Consider the following 22775-nt stretch of genomic DNA (forward strand, 5'->3'; position numbering starts at 1 on the left):
ATCACTGATGTATGGCACTCCAGCAATCTACAGCCATGTACAAACTTGGCACAGTCAGAGATACAAAGCAACAGCAACTTTTCACATTCATGGATTCTGGGTCAAGAATTTAGAAAGGACCTGCTGCTTGGTGTCAGAGGCTTCCCTGGCCAAGACTGGGAACCTCATCCCAGGTGTGTCTGCACTAATATGTCCAGCATTTGGGCTGGGCTGGTGGAAGGCTGGGGCCAGCTGAGACTACCCACCACTGATTTGCACAGACCTCTCCATGTTCCAGGCTTCTTCTGGCTCAGTGACTGAGTTCCAAAAGGTAATGCCTAAAGAGGGAGCTGCATGGCCTTTTCTGACCTAGCCTTGAAAGGTCCACAGCATCATAACCTCTACCATACTTCTTGACATCTTGGCTCAAAGCAGTCACACACTCACTCAAAGAAAGACATAGATCTCCATCTCTAGATAGAAGAAGTGTCAAGAATTTTAAGGGAGGGGGGACTTCCACCAAGATGGAGGCATAGGTGGAAACACTGTGCCTTCTCCCACAACCAAGTTTGAATACAACAAAGGTTTAGTAAACAAACACACAGCCAAAGAACAGAAAATTGAACTATATGGAAGTCCAACAACAACGAACCATTCAACTGGGACTGGTAAGAGGGGCGGAACCAGCAGCAGAGAGGGGTTGGGCAGGAAGGATCCCCTGACCCAGGTGCGCAGGCAGCCAGGGTAGCATCACAGACCCAGTGAGGGTGCGGGGCAGGCTGACCACGGTTACACATTTGCGTGCAGATAAACCAGCAGAGGTATGAGCAATGAGATGGACCATGTGGGCCCCGATGATGGGAGGCGGCAGAGGGAAGCGCCATTGCTTTCCTTTGACCCCACCCCCACATACAGCGTCACAACCCAGTGACTTAGTTGCCCTGCTCTAGTGAACACTTAGGGCTCTGCTCCCCAAATGTAACAGGCACGAACAGTCCAAAATATGGCTCAAGAAGTCAAAGCCCCAGAGCCAATAACTCTAAGTGACCAAGAAACAGTGAACCTCTCAGATGCGCAGTTCAAAACACTGGTGATCAGGATGCTCACAGAACTGGTTGATTATAGTCACAAATTAGAGGAACATATGAAGGCTAAACTAATTGAAATGAAGGGAAATGCACAGGAAACCAATAGTGATGGAAAGGAAACTGGGACTCAAATCAATGGAGTGGCCCAGAAGGAACAACGAAACATCCAACCAGCAAAGAATGAAGAAACAAGAATTCAGAAAAATGAGGAGAGGCTTAGGAACCTCCAGGACATGTTTAAATGTTCCAACATCGGGATTATAGGGGTACCAGAAGGGGAAAAGAAACAGCCACGAGTGGAAAACTTATTTGAACAAATAATAAAGGAGAACTTCCCCAGTCTGGCAAAGGAAATAGACTTCCAGGAAATCCAGGAAGCTCAGAGAGTCCCAAAGAAGGTGGACCCAAGAAGGAACACACCAAGGCACATCATAATTACATTAGCCAAGATTAAAATGAAGGAGAGAATTCTAGAAGTAGCAAGAGATAAGGGGGTAGTCACCTACAAAGGAGTACCCATCAGACTGTCAGCGGATTTCTCAAAAGAGACCTTACAGGCAAGAAGGGGCTGGAAAGAAGTATTCCAAGTCATGAAATCCAAAGACCTCCATCCAAGATTGCTTTATCCAGCAAAGCTTTCATTTAGAATGGAAGGACAGATAAAGTGCTTCTCGGGTAAGATCAAATTCAAGGAGTTCATGATCACCAAGCCCTTATTATATGAAATGTTAAAGGGACTTATCTAAGAAAAAGAAGATGAAAAATATGAACAGTGAAAGGACAGCAAACTCACAGTTATTAACAACCACACCTAAAACAAAAGCAAACCAAGAGGACAGCTAGATCAGGAGTGGAACCATAGAAATGAAGAACACATGGAGGGTTAGCAACAGGGGAGTGGGAGGAGGAGAAGGGGGGAGAAGGTACAGAAAATAGCATAGGCAGTAGGTAGAAAATAGATAGGGGGGAGGGCAAGAGGAGTAAGGAAAATATAAAATCTAAAGAACGTGAGACACATGGTCATAAACTAAAGGGGGGCAATGGTGGGGGAGGGGTGTGCAGGGTGGAGGGGAATGAAGGGTGGAATAGAACAACAGCTGTAATGGTATAATCAATAAAATATATTTAGAAGAAAAAGAATTTTAAGGGCCACATCTAGACAGTTGCCAAATACCTCATACCCATCTCTCATTGACATTTTGGAAATGGGAGTAAATTTGCCACCTTTCTGCTTGTCATCACCACAAAGATTATGTACACACTGCTTGAAAAGGATGGGTGACACATTTTCTTTTCAAATAGAGCATGATAACAAAAACCACTTTCCTTCTCTCCAGCCTCACTTAGACAAGCTTTGTAAGCTGTGATTTCCCTTCCACTTACACGTGGCTGCCCAGGAGAACTCTTCCTGCCACTGGTGCCCATACAGCTGGGAAAATCAAAACCAGTCTTTGGTTTAGCCCTGTGCCTGGGACTTTTCACTCAAAACAAAGTCTTCTGTTGTCATTTCCTCCCATGTTGTCTTTTTTTTATTATTATCTTATTGCTGTACAATTACAGTTGTCTGTATTTACCCCCCGCTACTCCCCCCACACCCCAGCCATCCCCACCTCTGTCCTGTGCTTCCACTCCCCCTTGGTTTTATTCATGTGTGGATAAAACCTTTTATCCTTTATAATTGTTCCTGAAAACCCTTCCTCTCTTCCCTCTATTATCTTCTCCCACCTCCCCTCTGGTTATTGTCAGATTGTTCTTAATTTCAATGTTTCTGGTTATATTTTACTTGCTTGTTTGTTTTATTGATTAGGTTCCTGTTAAAGGTGAGATTATATGGTATTTGTCTTTCACTGCCTGGTTTATTCCACTTAACATAATGCTCTCCAGTTCGATTCATGCTGTGACAAAGGGTAGAAGCTCCTTCTTTCTTTCTGCTGCATAGTAAAGAACCCTGAAACACCAATCCAAAAGAACCTATGTGCCCCAATGTTCATAGTGGCCCAATTTACAATGGCCAAGTGTTGGAAGCAACCTAATTGCCCATCAGTAAGTGAGTGGATCAAAAACTATGGTACATTTATACAATGGAATCCTGGAATCCTCCCATATTGTCTTGATGTCACTTTCCATTTGGGCTGCTTTTTACAATTTCTAGGAAATAGTTTTGGAATAACTTCAGAAGAACACTTTTAAAATTCAGCCCGTGATCCTGAAGGTTTCATTTGTTTTTTTTTTTTTATGCATTGTCTCTCCACCCACTCAAGTGATCAGAAAATAAGGTCTGTTACTCCCCTGACTTCCCAGGAGTCTCTAACAGATTCCAGGCTGAGTCTGGCAAATTGCACCACTATTCACTGCCCATATGAGTTCATGGTCATAGATGTGCATGACATGTCTGTCCACCTGCATTAGTATTGAGCAAAAAGGGTAAGGACTGCACTCAAAGCCACCACCTCTTATCAGTACAATCTCATTCACACTGCAGTGACACTGCCAGGAATTATTGGGTAGAACAACCAAATCCACCAAGAACAGAGTCTAAAGAGGAAACAAAGGAGGGGAAGTGCCACAGAGCTGCCAAGTTCTGGCAGGTAGCAGCAGCTTTGCAAAGCACATTCTGGTGGGAGGCACCACCCACCTTGAGTGACCTCAGGAGCTTGCCCAAGGACCACCTGCTCCCTGCACCAGCCTACTATCCCACCATTTACCAGGAAACACACACCTATACATTTCAGAAGTGAGTTCTTCACTCTAGTACAGAAGGGCCTCTTTTAAGCCAGGAAATCCAGCTGGCTGAGAGACAACACCCATGTACCTCTGTAATGACCCAGAAAGAGTGTCTGTTAACAGAGCCTCTCTTTTCCTCAGGCTCCCCTGCCTGTTCCATCATCCTGTGACCTCACAGAGCAGCTCCTGCCTCAGACCATTTTTCAGAACTCACCTGCTGCCCTGGCACAGGTGCGTCTGGGATTGGGGGAAAGGGAATCTGGCAGTAGAATTTCCCCAAGACGGGACATATGGTGTCCTCTTGAGTATATGGACACATTGGTGTCGATGAGTAGCATGTGCTTAGGTGTTAAAATAGGGAATATTTCTCCCAACATGCAGGAGGGGCATGTTGAGCTACAGACTTTGTTTCTACACCTGTCCTGTTCACAATTCTCATCTTTTCCAGAAACATTCTGTCCTTTTCTCCAGTGTCTGTTTCTCAGTCTTTTAAATAATCTTATTCATCTCTCTGACACTTTTCTATGTTTCTCTCATTTTTTGCCACTCTACATTGGCCCTGATATTTTAGGAAAGGTCTGAATTAGGCCAAATGTCAGAGGAAGATTCTGAAAGTCTTTAAAAGCTGTGAGTCCAAAACTATAGATATCATTTGTTTTTGAATAAAGGGGAGGTGGTCATGACTTCACTGAGTAACTCCTTCCTTGTTTCAACAACGTTCACATGTTCCTGTTTAGGTCTGTCTCTGAACTAGAGTGAGAGCTGCAGAGGTGCTGCAACACAGCCCTTGTTTATATTTTAAGTGAAGTTGGACATATAAAGAGAGCAGCCACCATGGCAGGCCATGTGTTTTTATAGAACCAGTAAGAAAATATTCTGCCTAGGAAAATCCTATGTGGCTTTTCAGAGGAGGTGACACCTGAGCTGGGCCTGGAAGGATGAGTAGGAGGTAGCCTGATGGAGAGATAGAGGGTCAGGGTCAGTAGGCAAGAGGGACCCAGGTATGTGCTTCAGCAGGGAAGTATGGAAATGTCTGACAAGCCTGAGGCCTAGGCCCCATCAGTAGTGGTCTTGAATATCCCTGAAAGAAGAAAAACACAAGCTAGCACATGCCTCTTCCCAGAGCCAAGATGTAAAAGCTACTCATTCAGAGTCAACTAATTAAATGAGTCTGTTTTCATCCTCATTAGGGAAAAAATAGAAAATTCTTTTATTCAAATTCCCAGGCCCAATTTGGTAATGCAATTATTAACTTTTTCAATCCAAAGGCACAGGAAATGAGAATTCCTTTCACTGCAGGTTTTGCATAGTCAAGAATTTCTTTGTTTTATAATAAATATATGCTGAGTGGTTAAGGCCCTTTTCTACATTTAACAAACCTCATTTTTTAAAAAGATTTTCTTTACTTATTTTAAAGAGAAGGGAAGGGAAGGGGAAAGAGATGGAGAAAAACATTAATGTGTGGTTGCCTCTTGGGTGCCCTCTACTGGGAACCTGACTCACAATCCAGGCATGTGCCCTGACTGGAAATGGAACCAGGGACCTTTTGGTTTGCAGCCCAGGGACCTTTTGGTTTGCAGCCCGCGCTCAATTCACTGAGCTACACCAGCCAGGACAGCATTTTAATTAATAACATTGTTCTTAGTCTATTAAGCATATTATACTCAATAACTATATTCCTTAAGACATTTTTGCATAATGTTGACCCTTCAAGTCAAACAGTTTTCCTCATACCTACCCCATGTGCAACAATGAATTCTACAGTTTTCTCCCTTGCCTTCATGGAGCTTATTATTGTAGCACCTTGTCAGGAAAGGGGGAAACAACAAAATCCAAAATCTGGGAAACTAGTGGTTTTGCTTCATACCATTACTAAAAGTCTCTAAGTTAAAGTAGATCTCTTTATGATAAAGGCCAAGATCATGACCATAATGCTTGAGTGTCCTGAACGCCTTGAGAAAATAAGAATCATACTAGAAGTACCACTTATGAAGCCCAGTACTGGCCCCAGAGGACTGCCTGGTCCCTCAACCCAGAAAGTCTGGACTGCACTCAGCAGAAGCACCCCTGAGTATGTCCTGGCTTTTAAGAACTTACCACAGAAGCTTTGTGTTTTGTTTCTTAAATTATCTGACCTAGCTTGTTTTCTTTCTCAGTTGAATTCTGTTTCAAAATCCCAGCTGAGTGCTTTGGTTACTTACATTCTGATGAAGATTTTTGTAATAATAATAAGAATAACATAGGTAGTTTTAAATGCACCTCCCATCCCATAATCCCGCCTCTCCATTGGCCTTGTGTCTGGGTAAACAGGTGGTGACAGGGAGCAGAGACAGCTGTCCCAGAAAAGGATTGAGAGGTACAAGTAAGCAAGAGGAGACAGTGCTCTTCGAAAAACAGATATCAGTGTTCCTCCTACAAGTTCTCCTCAGGATAAATGTTATGTGATTGTACTATTTTTTCTCCTTAGTTCTTTTATGCACAGATTTCTAAGAAATCCCTAGCCACAAGTAAACCTGGGTGAGGGGAGGGGGAGTAATGAGTCCTCCCTCTTCCCAGACTGGCTGGTTGGACAGCAGGGCTCTGGTGAAAGTTACCATCAAATTCAAGCTCACTGGGGAGTGATTACAAAAGACCCTACTCTCCAGGATCAGATTTAGGATGATGAATGATAGGACCCAAAAGTGCCTGTGAAGCCATCACATGCAAATCTTCTTGCCCTAGATGAGAGGAAAAAAGAGTGGGAGGAGCTGTCTGATGCTTTTGGAATTCATCTCCAAAACCATTTGTCTATCTGACGAGATTGGACATACCAGTCTGTACACATTGCTTACAAAAACATGTCCCAGTCCAGTGGCCCTTCCAGACTACAGTGTAATAAAGTAAGCCTGCAGATTCTGGTGGGCTTGAGAAAAGCTCACTCCTATTCTGGCTGTGGGTCACTTAGTAGGGACTAAAAAGAGTAGAGAAGGGACAGAAATGAAAGTGGGCAGAGCCGCTCAGAACAGCAGCAACATCTGTCTGTGAGGCAGAAATAACTCTTTCATCTGGTGTGTTTCTGACTCTACCTTGAAGTTTCCAGCACAATCCAGCATGTTCCAGACCATCAAAGGCCAGCTGGAGCAGCGCACACGGGTCCTGCAGGCCAACATCCGGTGGCAGCAGGAGGAGCTCTACAGGATCCAGGAGCAGCTGTGCCTGGTCCAAGGCTCCAGCATCCAGGTGATGCCCCTGCTGGGCCAGTGGTCCAGTGTGGCCTGTCTTCCATGCTCCCTGATGGGTCCTGATCCACCCTTGCAGAAAAGGCAGAGCACCCTCCCCAATTCCCCTCTATGGCCTGAACACACCCTGCTTACGAGACATGTTGAAACCTCCATGGAAGGAGTACAAGAATAAACACCACCTCCTTTGTCCCTAACTCTTAGCCAAACATAAAGTTTGCATGACATCTTCTTCACTCTCCCCTGTCTCTGTTTGGTACATATTTGCTGCCTCACCTGCATTTTTACTCACGGGTTTGGAAGTGGATCACCCTGGGCTGATGCCAGCCTCCATCCTATGAGTTATAAACTCCAGCTCCTGTGTAACTCCACATCCCCAGCACCCAGCCCAGGCTGTCAACAGAGACATGGGGTCACCTCTGCTTCTGCTTCTTCTCAGTTAAAGCAGAGGTAGGAGGTGTGGGAAGTGATGACATCTGCACCCTAATGGGGACAGCAGAGGGACTGGGGACTGGAGGTCAGCCAAATTGGAGTGCTCTGCGGGCACTGATGGCAGCAGCTTCTATGATCCCAGTTGTCACTTCTTGAATCTTTTTGAGAGTTTCATCTCAGAGGAAACCTATACAGGGTTCAGCAGAAGTAATGCCATTGAGTGTGGTTGGTAGAGTACATAAAGGTCTCCAATGAGATGGATGGTAACTTGAACATTTCACCTAAAATGTCATATGGTGTGCTTGAGTGTGATATTGTTATGTTACAGAATTGCATGCTTAAGATTTTGTAATAAAATATTTGGTATAGATTACCAGCTCATAAAAAGAGGGGGTTATTTTTGCTGGACCCTGATATTGGGCCTATTTCAAGGATAAATTATTTTTACCAAGTGTCACTTATGTCAGTCCAGAGCTGTTTTTCTTCCAGAGTGCATTATTTTTGACCCAGCCTTTAACTGTAAATGTAATTCTAGCTACTTGGGAGTTTTTCCTGAGAGCTCTAAGCCTTTGCACCTCATTAGGAGAGACATAAAGTAGAAGAGACCCCTAGGGAAAATGGCTGGAGCATGGCCCCTGCCCCACCCTCTCACTGTCCACACAGCTCCGCAAGTGCAGTGAAACCCCAATGAGCAGGCCATGCACAGGCATCATGCAATAGTGTGGTTACTGGGCAATGGGGGACACCTGGGCTCCCTAGAGATGTCCTGCACAGCACTTTGAGCCCAAGGCTGGCTCCTCAAAGAGATCAGAGCTCCTAGCAAGACTGACAGCTCCTGCCCACTGTCACCCAGGCCTGCTTGTGTACACATGCCCAAGATTTGCTGAGAAAGCCACAGCCACCCCCAGAGCCCTGCTGCTCTGCCCCAGCCAACCCTCTCCAGGGACAACCCTAACATTGATGAGGGAAAAGACTGAAACATTTACATGAAAAGAAATGAAATCACTAAGGTGTCTAAGACCCTTTTACTCATTCTACCCCAGCTGTACTTTTTTCTCACTGATCCAGGGTCCAACTGATAGAACTTGCCTGACTCAATTAATTGAATGGAGTTTTTACACTAACACAGGAAGGGGGAAATTGAGCCAGAAACTGCTGAAAGCAAGGTAGGTAGGCATATGAACATCCTCCTCAGAGCCCAGACTTTTCTATTTTCCACCTTTTTAACATTAAGTCTAGACTCTAAAATATAAGGCAACACAAGTTATGTCTTTCCCAGCACCCAGCCCAGGCTTATTACAAAGAATTATTCTTTTTGTTCCTCATGACTAGTGCATTTTGTTAACCCCCAAATCACATATGCCAGTGAGCACCTGGGTCTGTGAATAGTAATGTGGAAATAAAGCCCTCAGCTCCATCCTGGTGTGTCCCTCCTCACTTCATTCCTGTGACATTATCTTTGCTGTGGGATTATCCAGAGAACATGAAGATCCACAGATAATCAACCAGAGAACATTTCCTCCAACAATCAGCCTTTTGATATTTTTTCAAGTTTAGAGATTTAAAGAAATGCCTTCCAAAATATTTAACCAAAGTGTGATATTTGTTTAGGAAAAAAAGACATTATATAATTCAATCATAGGAAAAACAAGTGGAAGTAGATTAAATAACAATGGCAAAACTCCTCCCCCCAAAAGTGGGAGTAGATTAACTAACAATGGCAAAACGTTAATAATTGTAGAAGCGTAATGAATAATACATGGATTTCACTGCACACTAGCTCCATTTTGTGTACATCTGAAATATTCTGGAATCATTAATATTCACTGATGTAAGCAGATAAAAATAATGAAAAACCACATATGTGTGCAGGATTGGTTTGTTCTTGAAAATTAGAAGTATATTTTTCCACTTGAATTAGGGAACTGTTTTCCTCCTTCTGCCTGTACAGTTAACTTTGGAGCCCTTTCAAGGAGTCATGGCTGGCTGTGTGCAGCCGCCCATCAGGGCTACCCCCGCTCATCCTTTGTAGTAGGCTCACCCAGTAGTAGGCTTTCCTACTCTACTCTTGGGCTTGGCGCTCCCACTGAGACTCTGTGCACCGGCCTTGTTTGCTAAGTATAATTTTTAAAAAGATTGGGTTGTGAGGGAGCGGTTCTCTTGTGTGTCGCTGTTTGCACCTGGAAGTAGTCACAGAGAAGAGGTCGCCTGAGGGGAGCCGCTGAACCAGCGGACTCCTTCTTCCCTGCACTCCTGGGAAGGCTGCCTCTCTTTCCTTTTGAGAGCATGCACGCCCTCTGCTAGCTATTAAAAGAAATTCCTGGAAGGACAGGTAACAAGGGCTATGGTTGTCCCTCCGCCCTTTCTTTGTTTCTTTTTTAAAGATTTTATTTATTTATTTGTAGGCAGAGGGGAAGGGAGGGAGAAAGAGAGGGAGAGAAACATCAATCTGTGGTTGCCTCTCGCACACCTCCTACTGGGGACTTGGCCCACAACCCAGGCATGTGCCCTGACTGGGAAGCAAACCCACGACCCTTTGGTTCACAGATGAGCGCTCAATACCCAGAGCCACACCAGCTAGGGCCCCTTTATTTCTTCCATTCATGCCTCCCCTGCATCCATCCACTCACCTATCCATCTTTCATCCAGCCAAACAGCCAGCAGATGCCCAGGCACTTGGTTAGGCACTTTGGGCATACAGAGCTAAATAGGAGAAAACCATAAATTAATGGAACACAGTAGCAAACCAAGTATATATGTTGTTATGAGATGTGTGCTGTTAGTGTCAGTTTTATTAATGAGAAAACTAAGGCTTTGAAAAGCAGCCCTGGCTAGGGTGGCTCAGTGGGTTGAGCACTGGCCTGCAAAACAAGGGGTCACAGATTCAATTCCTATTTGGGGCACATGCCAGGGTTTGGGGCCAGTCCCCAATGAGGGGTGCATGGAAGTAGCCACACATTGATGTTTCTCTCCCTTTTTCTCCCTCCCTTCCCCTCTATCTAAAAATAAAATGAATAAAATATTTAAAAAAGAAAAGTTATGAAAATCACCCAAGTTTGGTGGGGCTGGATTTGAGCTAAGGTATGTCTGATTGACGCTAGAGTATAGCCTGTCATAAATAAAGATGATATTTATTTGAGCTGTAATCAGAAGGTAAATTGTATTCTACCAGAAAAAAATATGTTATTTGATTTGGTTTGAGTATGAAGTGAAGTCTAAGTCACCCTATGTGCTATAAAGAAGTCATGTTATAATGGGTAACAGGAATTACACAAAGCACTAATCTAATCCTCAAACTGAATCTGTACTAAATGGGTAGTAAATCTGAAATGAGGGATACCGAGAAAAAACTTTTAACCTCTAAAGTAAGAAAGAGCCCTCATTTCACACTGCAGACTCCTCTGTTGGGGCTGGATCCATGACAGGAAAGTGGAGAACAGATGGTGTGATGAGAAGCACACTACATGGGAAAATTAGTCAAGTTAGGCTACCCACTGACCTCAGGCATCTGGAAGATGCTGACTCCAGCTCTGCACTAGACATTTGAACTGCCTGACATTCAAGTACTCTTCCAAGCATCTGCCTGACATGGTTCTATATCCACCATCCCAAAACCACTCAGCAAATGTTGCATCTTGGTTTTGTACTGGGTACGAGGCTATCTCACTGATTGCAGGAATTGGGGTTCAAACTCCAGATGCTAGGAGAAAGAGAGCCTTCCCTGAAGAATTCAAAGGTAAAGGCCTAAAATGGAGTGGAACAGTTTGTGAAGAGTCAGAATATATAAGTAATATTACTCTTTGCACTGCATAAGTAATCACTAGTTAATGTTTTAAATGCCCAAGAGAAGCTTCTGTGAAAGAACTAGTTACAGGTCTTAAGTTTAAGTTATTATTAAAAATATTAAAGTTGTTTTTCCTGAGCCTCTAGAGTCAATGTACAAATTATCTTGTATTTACAAATCTACTGATGTGGTCTAAAAAAAGCAATGTTTTTACTTTTTTATTTATGTTTAATTAGTTTATAAATTTAACAGATTGTAAATAATCAACATTACCTACCAAAACCATTACTTTACAAATTTAATATACCTAAATCTTTCAAACATTTCCCATAACTAACAAGGCAGACTTGGAAGTCTAAGAAGTAAAATCTTTGTAAGCACCTAAGCAATTCTTTTTAATCAAATACACCAATCTTATAAATAGGGTAGATCAAAGTTCTCACAAACACTTCAACACTCTTTACACACTTGATCAAATTCTCCTAAACCTTTCAAGTTAAAATCACCAGGTTAATGTATCACAGCTTCTTAAATTATTTCGGAGACATCTTAGATAACATAGTGTATTGAGAGTATCACAAAGTCTATAAAGCTTACTCTTAAACATGATTTTAAAGTACATGGACTTGATATGACATCATCATCTCCATACCCCTTTGCCTTCCTGGAGTACAGTCACCTTATCAGTGAGAGCAAATTTGCCATCCTGGCTGGGAGCACTAGGTGGAAAATGCCCATCTACAATTTGGGTACAAACCCTGGTCATTGATCAGAGATTCAAGGCTGGGCACAGGGCCTGATCCATGCCACAAGTTAGCCAACTCTCTGCTCCCATTATCATGTCATTCATTCCATTCACAATATATTCCTCCCTTCTAATAATAAACTAATAAGCCAGCCCAGACTCCATGCAAGTACATCAATTTATTTTTAAATTTTATTTTGCAATTACAGTTTATATTCAATATTATTTTGTATTAGTTTTAGCTTTACATATGTCAATTTATTGATAGACCATATGGGTGTAAGCATCTTGAACTGTTAGACTCCCATCACTAGTCTATAACCTTCTTGAAGTCAAGGTCAGTGTCTCTGTCTTGTATAGTGCTTTGTTTCAGGGACCTTGCCCTGTGCTGTGGTATCTGGGCACTTCATGTCTCCATGTTCAGTGAGAATGAGAAAGCAGACTTCTTCCCATGAACAGAAGATCCAAGTGCAGACCTGTAGAGGCCCTGACTCCTCCTTAAAGACATTCCTGTTGTGCTTCCAGATATTTCTGCAGCAGCCAGCTGTATCCCTGAGTTTTAGCAGTGCCCAGCGGCATGATGCTCAACAGCAGCTCCCTCAGAGGTCAACCTCAGAGGCCCAGTTCCCATTCACCACAAACCCTCAGCTTCCAGGGCAGATAACCTCCACCCAGGTCACAGACCAGCACCTGCTCAGAGAATCAAGTGTGACATCAACTCAGGTAAACATCCTCACTCATGTGTCCCCACAAGTCTCTATCATCCACTCCTGGTTTTAGCCACTATCAGTGTAAGAACACATGTCATCCAGTTCTGTTTGTTGTTCTTTACCCCAGGACCACCATGCTCCTCATCCCCCAGATTTCCTTCCAAATTTTCCTTCACGCCATTACCACAAACTAAAAGTCACCAGTGGCCTTGTTACCTGACAGTGAATAGCACTAGAATTCAATGGAATTGAGAGGTCCTGAAAACCTACTTCTGGAGAATCAACAGGACACAGCTTCCCCTCAAGCCTCCTGTATTCACACATACAATTGTGGATCTAGTGAGCCTCTGTGGAGTTCCTGTTATTCTACAGCCCCCCGGAAAATAAGAGTTGTCCTTGACCTGAAAGAGCTTGTAGTCTAGTGGGACCTCTAGGAATGTAAACAATAAAATGTGGAGAAGTACATGTAGCAGAGAGTTTAGTCAACCTCCACCTAAACTTAAGAGTTTTACTTTAATATACAGCCTTTTTGTTCTAAAAGGTCAACAGAAAAACCAATGGCTGAGAATAGCCAGGAAAATTTGGGGAAAGAAAAACTGAGGCAGGATTGGCACTATCTGATATTGAAAGATTTTGGAGGTGCTCTGAGAATTAATACACTGTGGTGCCATCGTGTTAATAGACAATTAGTGAAACAGAGTAGAAAACTCAAAAGCAAACCCAAACTCATCCCCTCACTCACTGATTATTTCATGCAGCAAATCTATTGAGCACTCACTGCATGCCAGGCACTAAGTTCTAGGTACCAAGGGACAGCAGTGAACCAGAAAGAATCTCTGATCCAGTGGGGAAAGAGAGAGAAATAAGTAAAAATTATAGCATGTCAATGGCAACACAGGAACACTGGTGAAATAGAGGATGGGTTGGAGTTTTAACCAGGTAGCCAGAGAAGGCCTCACTGAGAAGATGGCACTGAAGCAAAGACCTGCAGGATGAGGGAATGGGCATGTTGGTGGTGGGAAGAGCCTTGCACATGCAGGAATCAGCAAATGCAAAGGACCTGGTGCGGGAGGAAGCTGAGGATCCTGTGTCTATAGGGGATTTGTTAAGCAGAAAGCTGTTCAATTCAACACACATCTGTGGCTTGTCTACTGAGAGTCTCGCACTGTCCTAGGCCCCAGGATCCAAAGAATTCTTGAGGTGCTTATAATCGAATGGTGAAGACAGTCACAAGATCAAAATAATAGTCAGTAGCTTTTAAGGTAGACAAGAGACCTAGGAGTGTGGAGGAGAGAGGTTCTGGGAGGGTTCCTGGGGAGATGACAGCTGAGCAAAGTCTAAGTTTTGCCTTTCTTGTTAAAATGAGGCTCAGGGTCCCAAGTCAACCAGAAGCATGCAGATGATACTGACAGGTCACCACCCTGTGGGCAGCCTGACAACCTCATTCAGCAGCCCCACGGTTATGTTTTCACCAACTCTGAGCCTGACTACACTGGCCTCTAACACCCAGGACACCAACCAGTGCCAGCCCAGCCTGGACTTCAGCCATGATAGGCAGCTCAGATCGGGAGCCTGTCCTTATAAGGTAACTGAGGCTGAGCTTGACACTCCTCATTTCAGCAAAGTTCAGATTCTCAGGCCTCTGTAACTGATCTCCGCTAATGCAAAGGCAAGAGATGGTGGGGTCTTGATGGCCAGAGGACATGATCTGCTGTGTTCCTCACCCTCTGAGAAGAGCAGGCAAAGGGATTCCTGCAGACAGAAATGACCCAGCCAGGCTGGACACGTACCGCAATCATCATCCAGCAGGTCTACAGTTCAGATGCTAATCAATTTCCCATTTGTCTCTTCCTCTGCTCCAAGGCTATTGCTGAGCCAGCCAGTCCAGCCCATGATGCTTGGGTCCTGTGATGCAAGGCAGACCTATGAGGTTGGCAGGACTGGACAGCACATCAAGTAGGTGGTCAAGTGGAGGGAGGAGGCCAAGAGCTCCACTGGATGGTCCCAGGCTGGCAGGATCTCACCTGCCTGGACTCGCAGCTCCCCCTGAGTCCCACATCCTTTGAAGGACCTTTCCCTCAGCTTTTCTTCCACCATATTGCATTTGAGTAGATAAAACTTTGTGTCAGTGTTCCATGCTTAGAACAGGACCCAGGTGAAACAATTAATCATATCTCTAGCTTTTCATCATCCTCTGATGTCTTTACAGGTCTAAATGCCTTCAACCTCAGCAGCACCCCAGGTAAATGTTGCCCTTGGCTCCAGCTGACCAGCACATGCTGGCAGATTCCACAGGCACACATTATCTGCTCTGTGATTCTAGAACTATGCTGCAGGACTGTGAGACCTTGCAATGTGGCCCTCTGTCCCTCCCAGACACACAACCATCTCTCCTTTCCCCAGGAGAAACCCCAGGAGCAGAAGCAGCTTTGCTTGGCTGTTTAATTCTAGAGACAAAGGTTACTGGAGACATAGCAAATACTTGAACAGCTACTGGAAAACAGTGTCTGGCCCTATGAAATGAAGCATAAAAAGAACTATCTCATGTCTTTTTAATATAAATGCCTTTTTATATAAATAGTGATTTAATTTGTGATAGTAGTTCACCAGGACAGTGCCAACTAATTAGGCCTGGCATGCCCTCACATAGACGCCTTACAGCCATCCCCTAGGACCTTCCCCAGAAGCCCTTTCTCCTGTGTCCTCCCTCCACCACTTACGCTAGTAACAGCAGATGGTTACTGATGATTTCTGAGGATCAGCGAACTGTACCTACATCATTTCATTTTGTTTTATAAAAACCCTGTGGGGGGGTGTGGAGGGAGTGCACAGTGTAGAAGCTGCCTCTAATTCTTCAATGATGCTCTCAATCAGGCGGTGGTGGTGGAGTTGGTTTTGGATTTTCCCTGTTCTTCCTTAGGTCCAAATGAATGGGAACAAAGAATCTTGTTATATATCGCTTTCCCAGAGATGCTTAAAATGCACTGAACTAGGCAAAAATGGAAATTCTTCCCTCTGGGAACTCTGTCATTCTCAGTCATCCCAATAATTTATACTCTCCATCTTCCCCTACCATCTCTCCCAGACACAACCTAACATTCCATCTCCTAGAATGTGTTTGGTTGTGCCTCCCCCCCCCCACAGAGGCCTCTTCAGGGGAAGTTTAGGACTTGCAAATCCTGTTTAAATGACCCCAAATACAGAAATGACATTTCTAAAATATATACTGCAAACTGGACTTCTCTTTAGTGTCTCTAAGCACCTGTTCCTCATCTCTGCTCCTCCAGAGCCTTTCTAATGGCCTTCCTGTACCCACTGTTAATGACTTATTAATATCTACACCTGTTCTTTTATTTTTAATTTTTATTGTGGTACAATATATATATAACATAAAAATTACCATTGTAACCATTGTTAAGTATACAGTTCTGGGGCATTAAATACATTCATATTGTTCAGTGACCACCGCCATCCACCTCCCAACATTTTTTATCTTTCCAAACTAAAACTCCCTACCCGTTAAACACTGATTCCCCATCCTCCCAAGCCCTGGCAGCCATCATCCTACTTTTTGTCTCTAGGAATTTGACTCCCCCAGGCACCTTGTACACGTGGAATCATACAATATTTGCCCTACAGTGATTAGCTTATTTCAGTCAGTGTAATGGCCTCAGGGTTCATTCGTGCTATAGCATGTCAGAATTCCCTCCCTTTTTAAGAATAAATAATATTCTGATGCAATATATACACCACATTTTGTTTATCCATTCATCTGTCAGTATGGATATTGTGGAATAGCCACAGAGTGTGGACACACACAGTGTGGACAATGTGGAATGAATAGTGTGTTGGCTATTGTGAATAATGCTGCTGTGAACATGGATATATAAATATGTGTTTGAGCCCATACTTTCACTCCTTTTGGGCATATACCCAAAAGTGGCATGGCTGGATCATATGGCAATTTTACGTTTCGTGGGTTTTTTTAATGTAAAACTTTATTAAGTTTCTAGAAGAGAGTATAGGTACATATATTTATGAATTTTTTGTTTCGTTCTTTGTTGTTCAAGTACAGTTGTTTTATTCTTCGCCCCCCCCCAAGACCCCAGCCCCACCCTCAATCCTAATCCTTTAGCTTTGTCCATGTGTCTTATATATATGCTCCTGGATGACCCTTCCCCTATCCCTCCCCCCATTATCCCTCTCCCAACATTTGGTTACCATCAGTTTGTTCTTTATTTTGATGTCTCTAGTTCTATTTTGCTCTTTTGTTTTGTTGTGTAGGTGACAGCATGGGCAGATCTCGAGAGCATTGTTTCACTTTTTAAGGAATCACTAGGCTATTTTCCACGGTGGCTGCACCATTTTAAGTTCCCACCAACAGGGCACGCAGGCTCCAATTTCTCTACATACTCATCAACACTTATTATTTGGTTTTTTGTTTTTCCCATAATGGCCATCATGATGGATCTGAGTGATATCTCATTTTGATCTTGATTTGCATTTCCCTAGTGATTAGTGACATTGAGACTGTTTATGTGTTTATTGACCGTTTCTATCTTTTCTTTAGAAAAATGTCCATTCAAGACCTTTGTCTATGTTTTGATCAGGTTTGTTTTTCACATTCTGGATAACAATCCCTTTATAGATATATGATTTGCAAATATTTTTGCTGGCTGGACATTTCATTCCATGGACAATGTCCTTTGATGCACAAACATTTTTCATTTTTTTAAAGATTTTATTTATTTTTATTTTTAGACAGGGGGGAAGGGAGAGAGACAGAAACATCAATGTGTGGTTGCCTCTCATGTGGCCCTCACTGGGGACCTGCCCCGCAACCCAGGCATGTGCCCTGACTCGTAATCGAACTGGTGACTCTTTGGTTCACAGCCTGCATTCAATCCACTGAGCTACACCAGCCAGGCCACATTTTTCATTTTGATAAGATCCAGTTTATCTTCTTTCTCACTGTTGCCTGTGCTATTGGTGTCCTAGCAACACCTCTTTTTTAAGTCTGTTTTTTCCTTCCCATGTGAAACCAAACAGGTATCCACAGAGCCAGGCCATGTTTCCAAATACAGACGTGCACAGCACCAGCAGCAGCACCTCAACCCCCATCCTGATGATGGGACAAGCAGTGCTGCATCACAGCTCCCCCAGCTCCCAGCCAGCACCCCTACAGCCCACACAGGCCCAGAAGCAGGCTCAGCAGCACTTCCTGCAGGTGGGCACTGGGCAATCTTGGGCCAGGGAGACAGGGTCTAGCTCCAAGCTCACACCTTTTCCCACCTTTAGAGGTGGTTTTAGTCCTCAGAACTGAAATATACCCCTAACAGATTTGTATTTGAATCTTTATAGTTTCTAAAGTCTGTAATTCTCAAAGGTTATAAATGTACACAGTATAAGAAATTTAGCATCAGCTATTATGCCTCATATGGTTCTGTACTAAAAAGGTCCATTTTTTAAAAAGCAGTTTTTATTAGTGTATTTTTAAAGAGTAAGACCCTAATAACTATGTTTGTTGGACTTGCTAATGTGCTTATATTAGAGCCTTTTACAAATATAAAATTACATTTTAATTTTTAAATCACATTTAAAGACTCATCAGATTTCCTTAATAAATACAATAATGTTGCCTGAAGTTGGGCTTTCCCAGAAAACAAATTGTGCAGTGGCAGATGTTTTGAGAGCAGTGGGCTAGAAATAAAAAGAATCATCCTTGAAGAACTAGAATCTATGTAATTTAATTCCAAAGCTACCAAACTATGGTACAATTTTCAAATCTCCCTGATCCCAGGCATAATGGGAATCAACTCAAGACTCAATTTTGTGTATCTTGTCAACTGGTAGAACACAGACATGATTTGGGATGGGAACTGATGTTGTGAAGAGGCAGGCAGAGCCTGAGGGTAAGTTAGAGGCTTCCTGGATATTTCTTCAGTGGTAGCAGCGAAGGTGCAAGGCTCAGGCTGCAAGAGTGCTGAGGCCTCCTTCATGCCCTCAGGGCCTCAGTGCAGTGTGGAAAGAGCTTGTTACAGAGCAACCGGGCTCTGGGTTAGTTACAGAGCAACTGGGCTCTGAAAGCACTATGGCTGGGAGGCCTCTGTGAAAAGAATTCAGTGTCCTGCTGTAGAGCTGCACACTTGGGAAATGCTTGAAGTGCAGGTTAAGGTGTGGAGTTGAAGGGCCAATATTGTAGCAAGAGAAACAGTCTTAGCCAAATTAGACAGGTAGGTGTGCCCCAGCAGCTTTGAAACCAGAGTGAATGGGAATAGTGGGAAGTTGAGATTGAAGGGTCCAAGTTTCCGAAGTTGGGCTTTGGCCAGTTGGAGTTTCTGACCTGCAAATGAGGATGTTTACTAATAGGTGTTACAAACAGCAGTATTTGGAAGGAGTTATGGGATCAGGAACCACTAGTGAAAGTGTGCAGACTGCATGCATGTTTGCATTCTGCTATACTAACTATCTGAATGTGGGTGAGCTCCCAATATCCAGAAACATACAAGCTACATGTGGACTATGTGTACATGTTCAGTCCCCAAAGTTTCACTGGGCCAGAAGGAACCCTTGTGCTAGCTTTAAGCTTGCCTTCACAATTCACCATCTGGTAGAGCATGAGGTTCCTTTCTTCCTCATGCACTTTCCCTCCACAGTCCCACCAAAGCCCTGACCACAAGCCCCCCAGCCATGAAGAGGAGTCCCGTTGACTGTCTAAATCTGCATTTCAGCTGAGGAGTTGTGGAATCACAGAAGCACCTCTGGAGCCCTTTTCCTTTCCTTTCTAGGTACAGGTGCCAACCTCTTTGCACAGTGAGCAGCAGGACTCACCACTTCTCTCCACCTACTCACAGGAGCCAGGGACTCTGGGCTTTGCCCCACAGCCCCAACCCTCTGGATCTCCCCAAAGGGTCAGTAGCCTGAGTCCTCAGTCCTCCAGCAGCTGCCCCAGTAGCACCCTGGCACCTCAGTCAGGTCCCAGTCACCTTTAACTAATGGACAGATAAGGGAGTGGGGAAGATTTTGAACTAAACCATTGGCCTTTGCACACACGGCATACATTTCAGATCTTCTCAATGGTAACCATCTCTGGAGAACCACGGATGGCATGTGGGCATGATCAGGAATGCTGGATGAGTTTCCGTTGCTTCTACATTCCTCGGGCACACTCTACAGCCATCCTTGGACATCATGATTCAGTCTCCCTGATCAGATAGCTGGTCTCGCTGCACCTTCCCGACAGCACAGTGAAGTCTAGCCATTAGTAGCCCATCCACAAGTACTAGCTGGCCTTCACTCTCTGAATCATGTTTTAATTCCAGAAGCACCGTTAAAAATCTATTGAAGAGAGAATTAAGAGATTATTTTTCATTATTTTTAAATAATAATTTTTGTTTCTATTTGCACAGCTGCACAGAGGAGGTAACTCAAGCACTTTCATTTTAAAAAATGTCTTACAACTTCATTTGGAGACCACAGTAACAAAATAGCTAACCAGTCAGAGAGCAAAGCTGGTCATCACTCACCAGGCACACAACCTCCAGCCTGAGTACCACACTATGCTGGTGATTACTTTTTTTTTTCCAATTTTTTTATTTAATTATTTCTCAAGTACAGTTTTCTGTCTATTACTCCCATCCCGTCCCACCCCCCATCCTCCCCCCTCCCTCCCATTTCCACCCTTCTCAGTTGTTGTCCATGTATCCTTTATATAGGTTCCTCTAAATCCCTCCCTTATTTCCCCTGAAATTCCCTCCCCTCTCCCCTCCAGTCACTGTCAGCCTGTTCTCTATTTCAGTGTCTTTGGTTATATTTTGCTTGCTTGTTTGCTTTGTTGTTTAGCTTCCTGTTAGAGGTGAGATCATATGGTATTTGTCCTTCAACACCTGGCTTATTTCACTCAGCATAATGCTTTCCAGTTCCATCCATGTTGTTGCAAAAGGTAGGAGCTCCTTCTTTCTTTCTGCAGCATAAAATTCCATTGTGTATATGTACCATAGTTTTTTGATCCATTCATTTACTGACGGGCACCTAGGTTGCTTCCAACTCTTGGCTATTGTAAATTGTGCTGCTATGAACATTGGGGTGCATAGGTTCTTTGGGATTGGTGTTTTAGGGTTCTTAGGATACAATCCCAGCAGTGGAATTGCTGGGTCAAAAGGCAAGTCCAATTTTAGTTTTCTGAGAAAATTCCATACTGTTTTCCATAATGGTTGTACCAGTCTGGTGATTACTTTTATAGCACTGGACTCTTTCCTTCCTGTTTACTTTGTTGATTTCAACTACTAGACAACTCAGAGCAAAGCACAGTCATGTAGCTGACAATCCAGAGCCTTGTGAACTGAAGGGTTATGAAGAGGTTTCACAAGCCAGATACGCCTGTGGGGTGCCCAGCCCCATGGACACCCCTCTGTGTGTGCTGAACCTGTGTGCAAGAACACTGTCCCTTGCTACACATCTTCCACAATAAGACCCAGGACCAGATTTCCTTTTCAAAATGCACTTTGCTTTATTTTTTGTATGTTTCTTATGTTGAGATATTTCTAAAGAGATTTTATGTAGTTACAAGATGGAGTCTAGTACAGCTGTTGTAATGATGACCTATTTCTATATAAAATTGTATGGATTATATGTAAAGTATTTTCTACCTGAGACTCAGTTCCTTTCCCAAATATAAAAGTATAAAAGTTTTCTTGCGTTTTTCTGTGAGTGGACATTTTGTAATAAATGAACAGATTTGTATAAATTTCTTCTGGAGGCAGTTTCTGTCCCTTGTTATATGTACATGCTCATAAACATATCTTTTCATCCATAAACATATGTTTTTTAAATTTCAAGATGTTTCTAGGGATAATCAAATACATGGAAAAGGTGGAAGCAAACAAAAAATAAGTCAGGTGATAGCATTATTTTTTTTTAAGCTACAACATGTGCATCAGCCTGTCAGGTCCCTGATTTTTATATCAAGTGTTGTGCCAGGAAAAAACAATGGTTCTATATAGAAATGACAGAAAAACAGGCAAAGTTCCTGGAAACATGACAACCTTATGGGCTTAGGTAATCTGTGAAGAACAAGACATTTACCACCAAAGCATTCATCAGCTATAATTTAACTCACCTGGGCTGATCTCCATGGGCTCTGACCAACAGCATTCAGACAGTGGTGATACACAGGGTGCGTGCATATGTGTGTGTGTGTGCATGTGTATGTGTGTGTGTGTGAGACATGGACGCATATCATACTGATGAGGGGTGATAGAACAACAGCATCTTGGAGACTTCTGCCAACTACAGATATCAATCATTCTTTCCCATGAGGCTTCATCATGCTGACACAAGGGTACCCTGCACATTGTGACTGGGAACCAATGAGGTGATGATGCTCAGCACAGCCCTTTCCAAAGCCACTGGTCCAGGAGAACTGAATTCCTTTCCTTCCTCCATCACTGTAGCTCTGTGCTCCTACCTGCACCCCTGTAAAACACAAAACAATCCCTGGCTGGTGTAGCTCAGTGGATTGAGCTTGGGCCTGCGAACCACACGATCGCAGTTCGATTCCCAGTCAGGGCACATGCCTGGGTTGCAGGCCAGTTCTTGGCAGGGGACTCACGAGAGGCAACCATACATTGGTAATTCTCTCCTTCTCTCCTTCTTAAAAAAAACCACAAAACATTCCTCAGCTCTATGACTGGGATCAGGTTTAAATGGCCTAAGACAATGCCATATAAATACATCAAAAAGGAGTTTTATTCACCATACAATTGCTGTATTCCTGGAAAAAAGTAAGTCTGAAATTTTGCATGCATTAGAATCATTTACTGTTTAAAACTAAAGGAACCAGAAAGGAACTGGATTAATGACTTTATAATTTAACTGTTTTGTAAAATGGAAAATCTGATTTTTCTGTAAAAGAGTTTGTATTTTAATGGGCTGTCAGAATTCTTATTTCGAAGTAGAATGAGATTTTTAATGGAAACAGCATTTAATTGCCCTACAATTTTCTAGTTGGAATCCATTAAGAGAGGGTGGGATATGCCAGGCTACTAATTTAATTTAGTGTTGTTTAAATCTTACACATATTCAGAATCTGGATAA

At 43.3% G+C, this 22775-nt stretch overlaps 1 protein-coding gene and 1 long non-coding RNA gene across 2 annotated transcripts in view; one reads left to right on the plus strand and one right to left on the minus strand.

Annotated features, from left to right (window-relative positions):
• Nucleotides 1-19691, plus strand: part of NPAS2 (neuronal PAS domain protein 2) — a 112752-nt gene extending 93061 nt beyond the window's left edge. Inside the window, exons 14-20 of the mRNA XM_037057267.1 lie at nt 3933-4022; nt 6864-7010; nt 12496-12693; nt 14053-14240; nt 14541-14636; nt 17730-17907; nt 19469-19691. Of these exons, the coding sequence (XP_036913162.1) occupies nt 3933-4022; nt 6864-7010; nt 12496-12693; nt 14053-14240; nt 14541-14636; nt 17730-17907; nt 19469-19672 (1101 nt within the window). The 3' untranslated portion in view covers nt 19673-19691. The remainder of the gene's footprint in view (nt 1-3932; nt 4023-6863; nt 7011-12495; nt 12694-14052; nt 14241-14540; nt 14637-17729; nt 17908-19468) is intronic.
• Nucleotides 17651-22191, minus strand: LOC118994639 (uncharacterized). The gene is made up of 2 exons (XR_005068111.1): nt 21799-22191; nt 17651-20018 (listed from the first exon to the last, which is right to left on the minus strand). It is a non-coding gene; the product is annotated as an uncharacterized LOC118994639 (long non-coding RNA).
• Nucleotides 22192-22775: the final 584 nt, after the last annotated feature.

The sequence above is a fragment of the Sturnira hondurensis genome, unplaced genomic scaffold (assembly GCF_014824575.4).
Source record: "Sturnira hondurensis isolate 20B ecotype Veracruz unplaced genomic scaffold, ASM1482457v3 Scaffold0009664, whole genome shotgun sequence".
NCBI classification, from domain to species: domain Eukaryota; kingdom Metazoa; phylum Chordata; class Mammalia; order Chiroptera; family Phyllostomidae; genus Sturnira; species Sturnira hondurensis.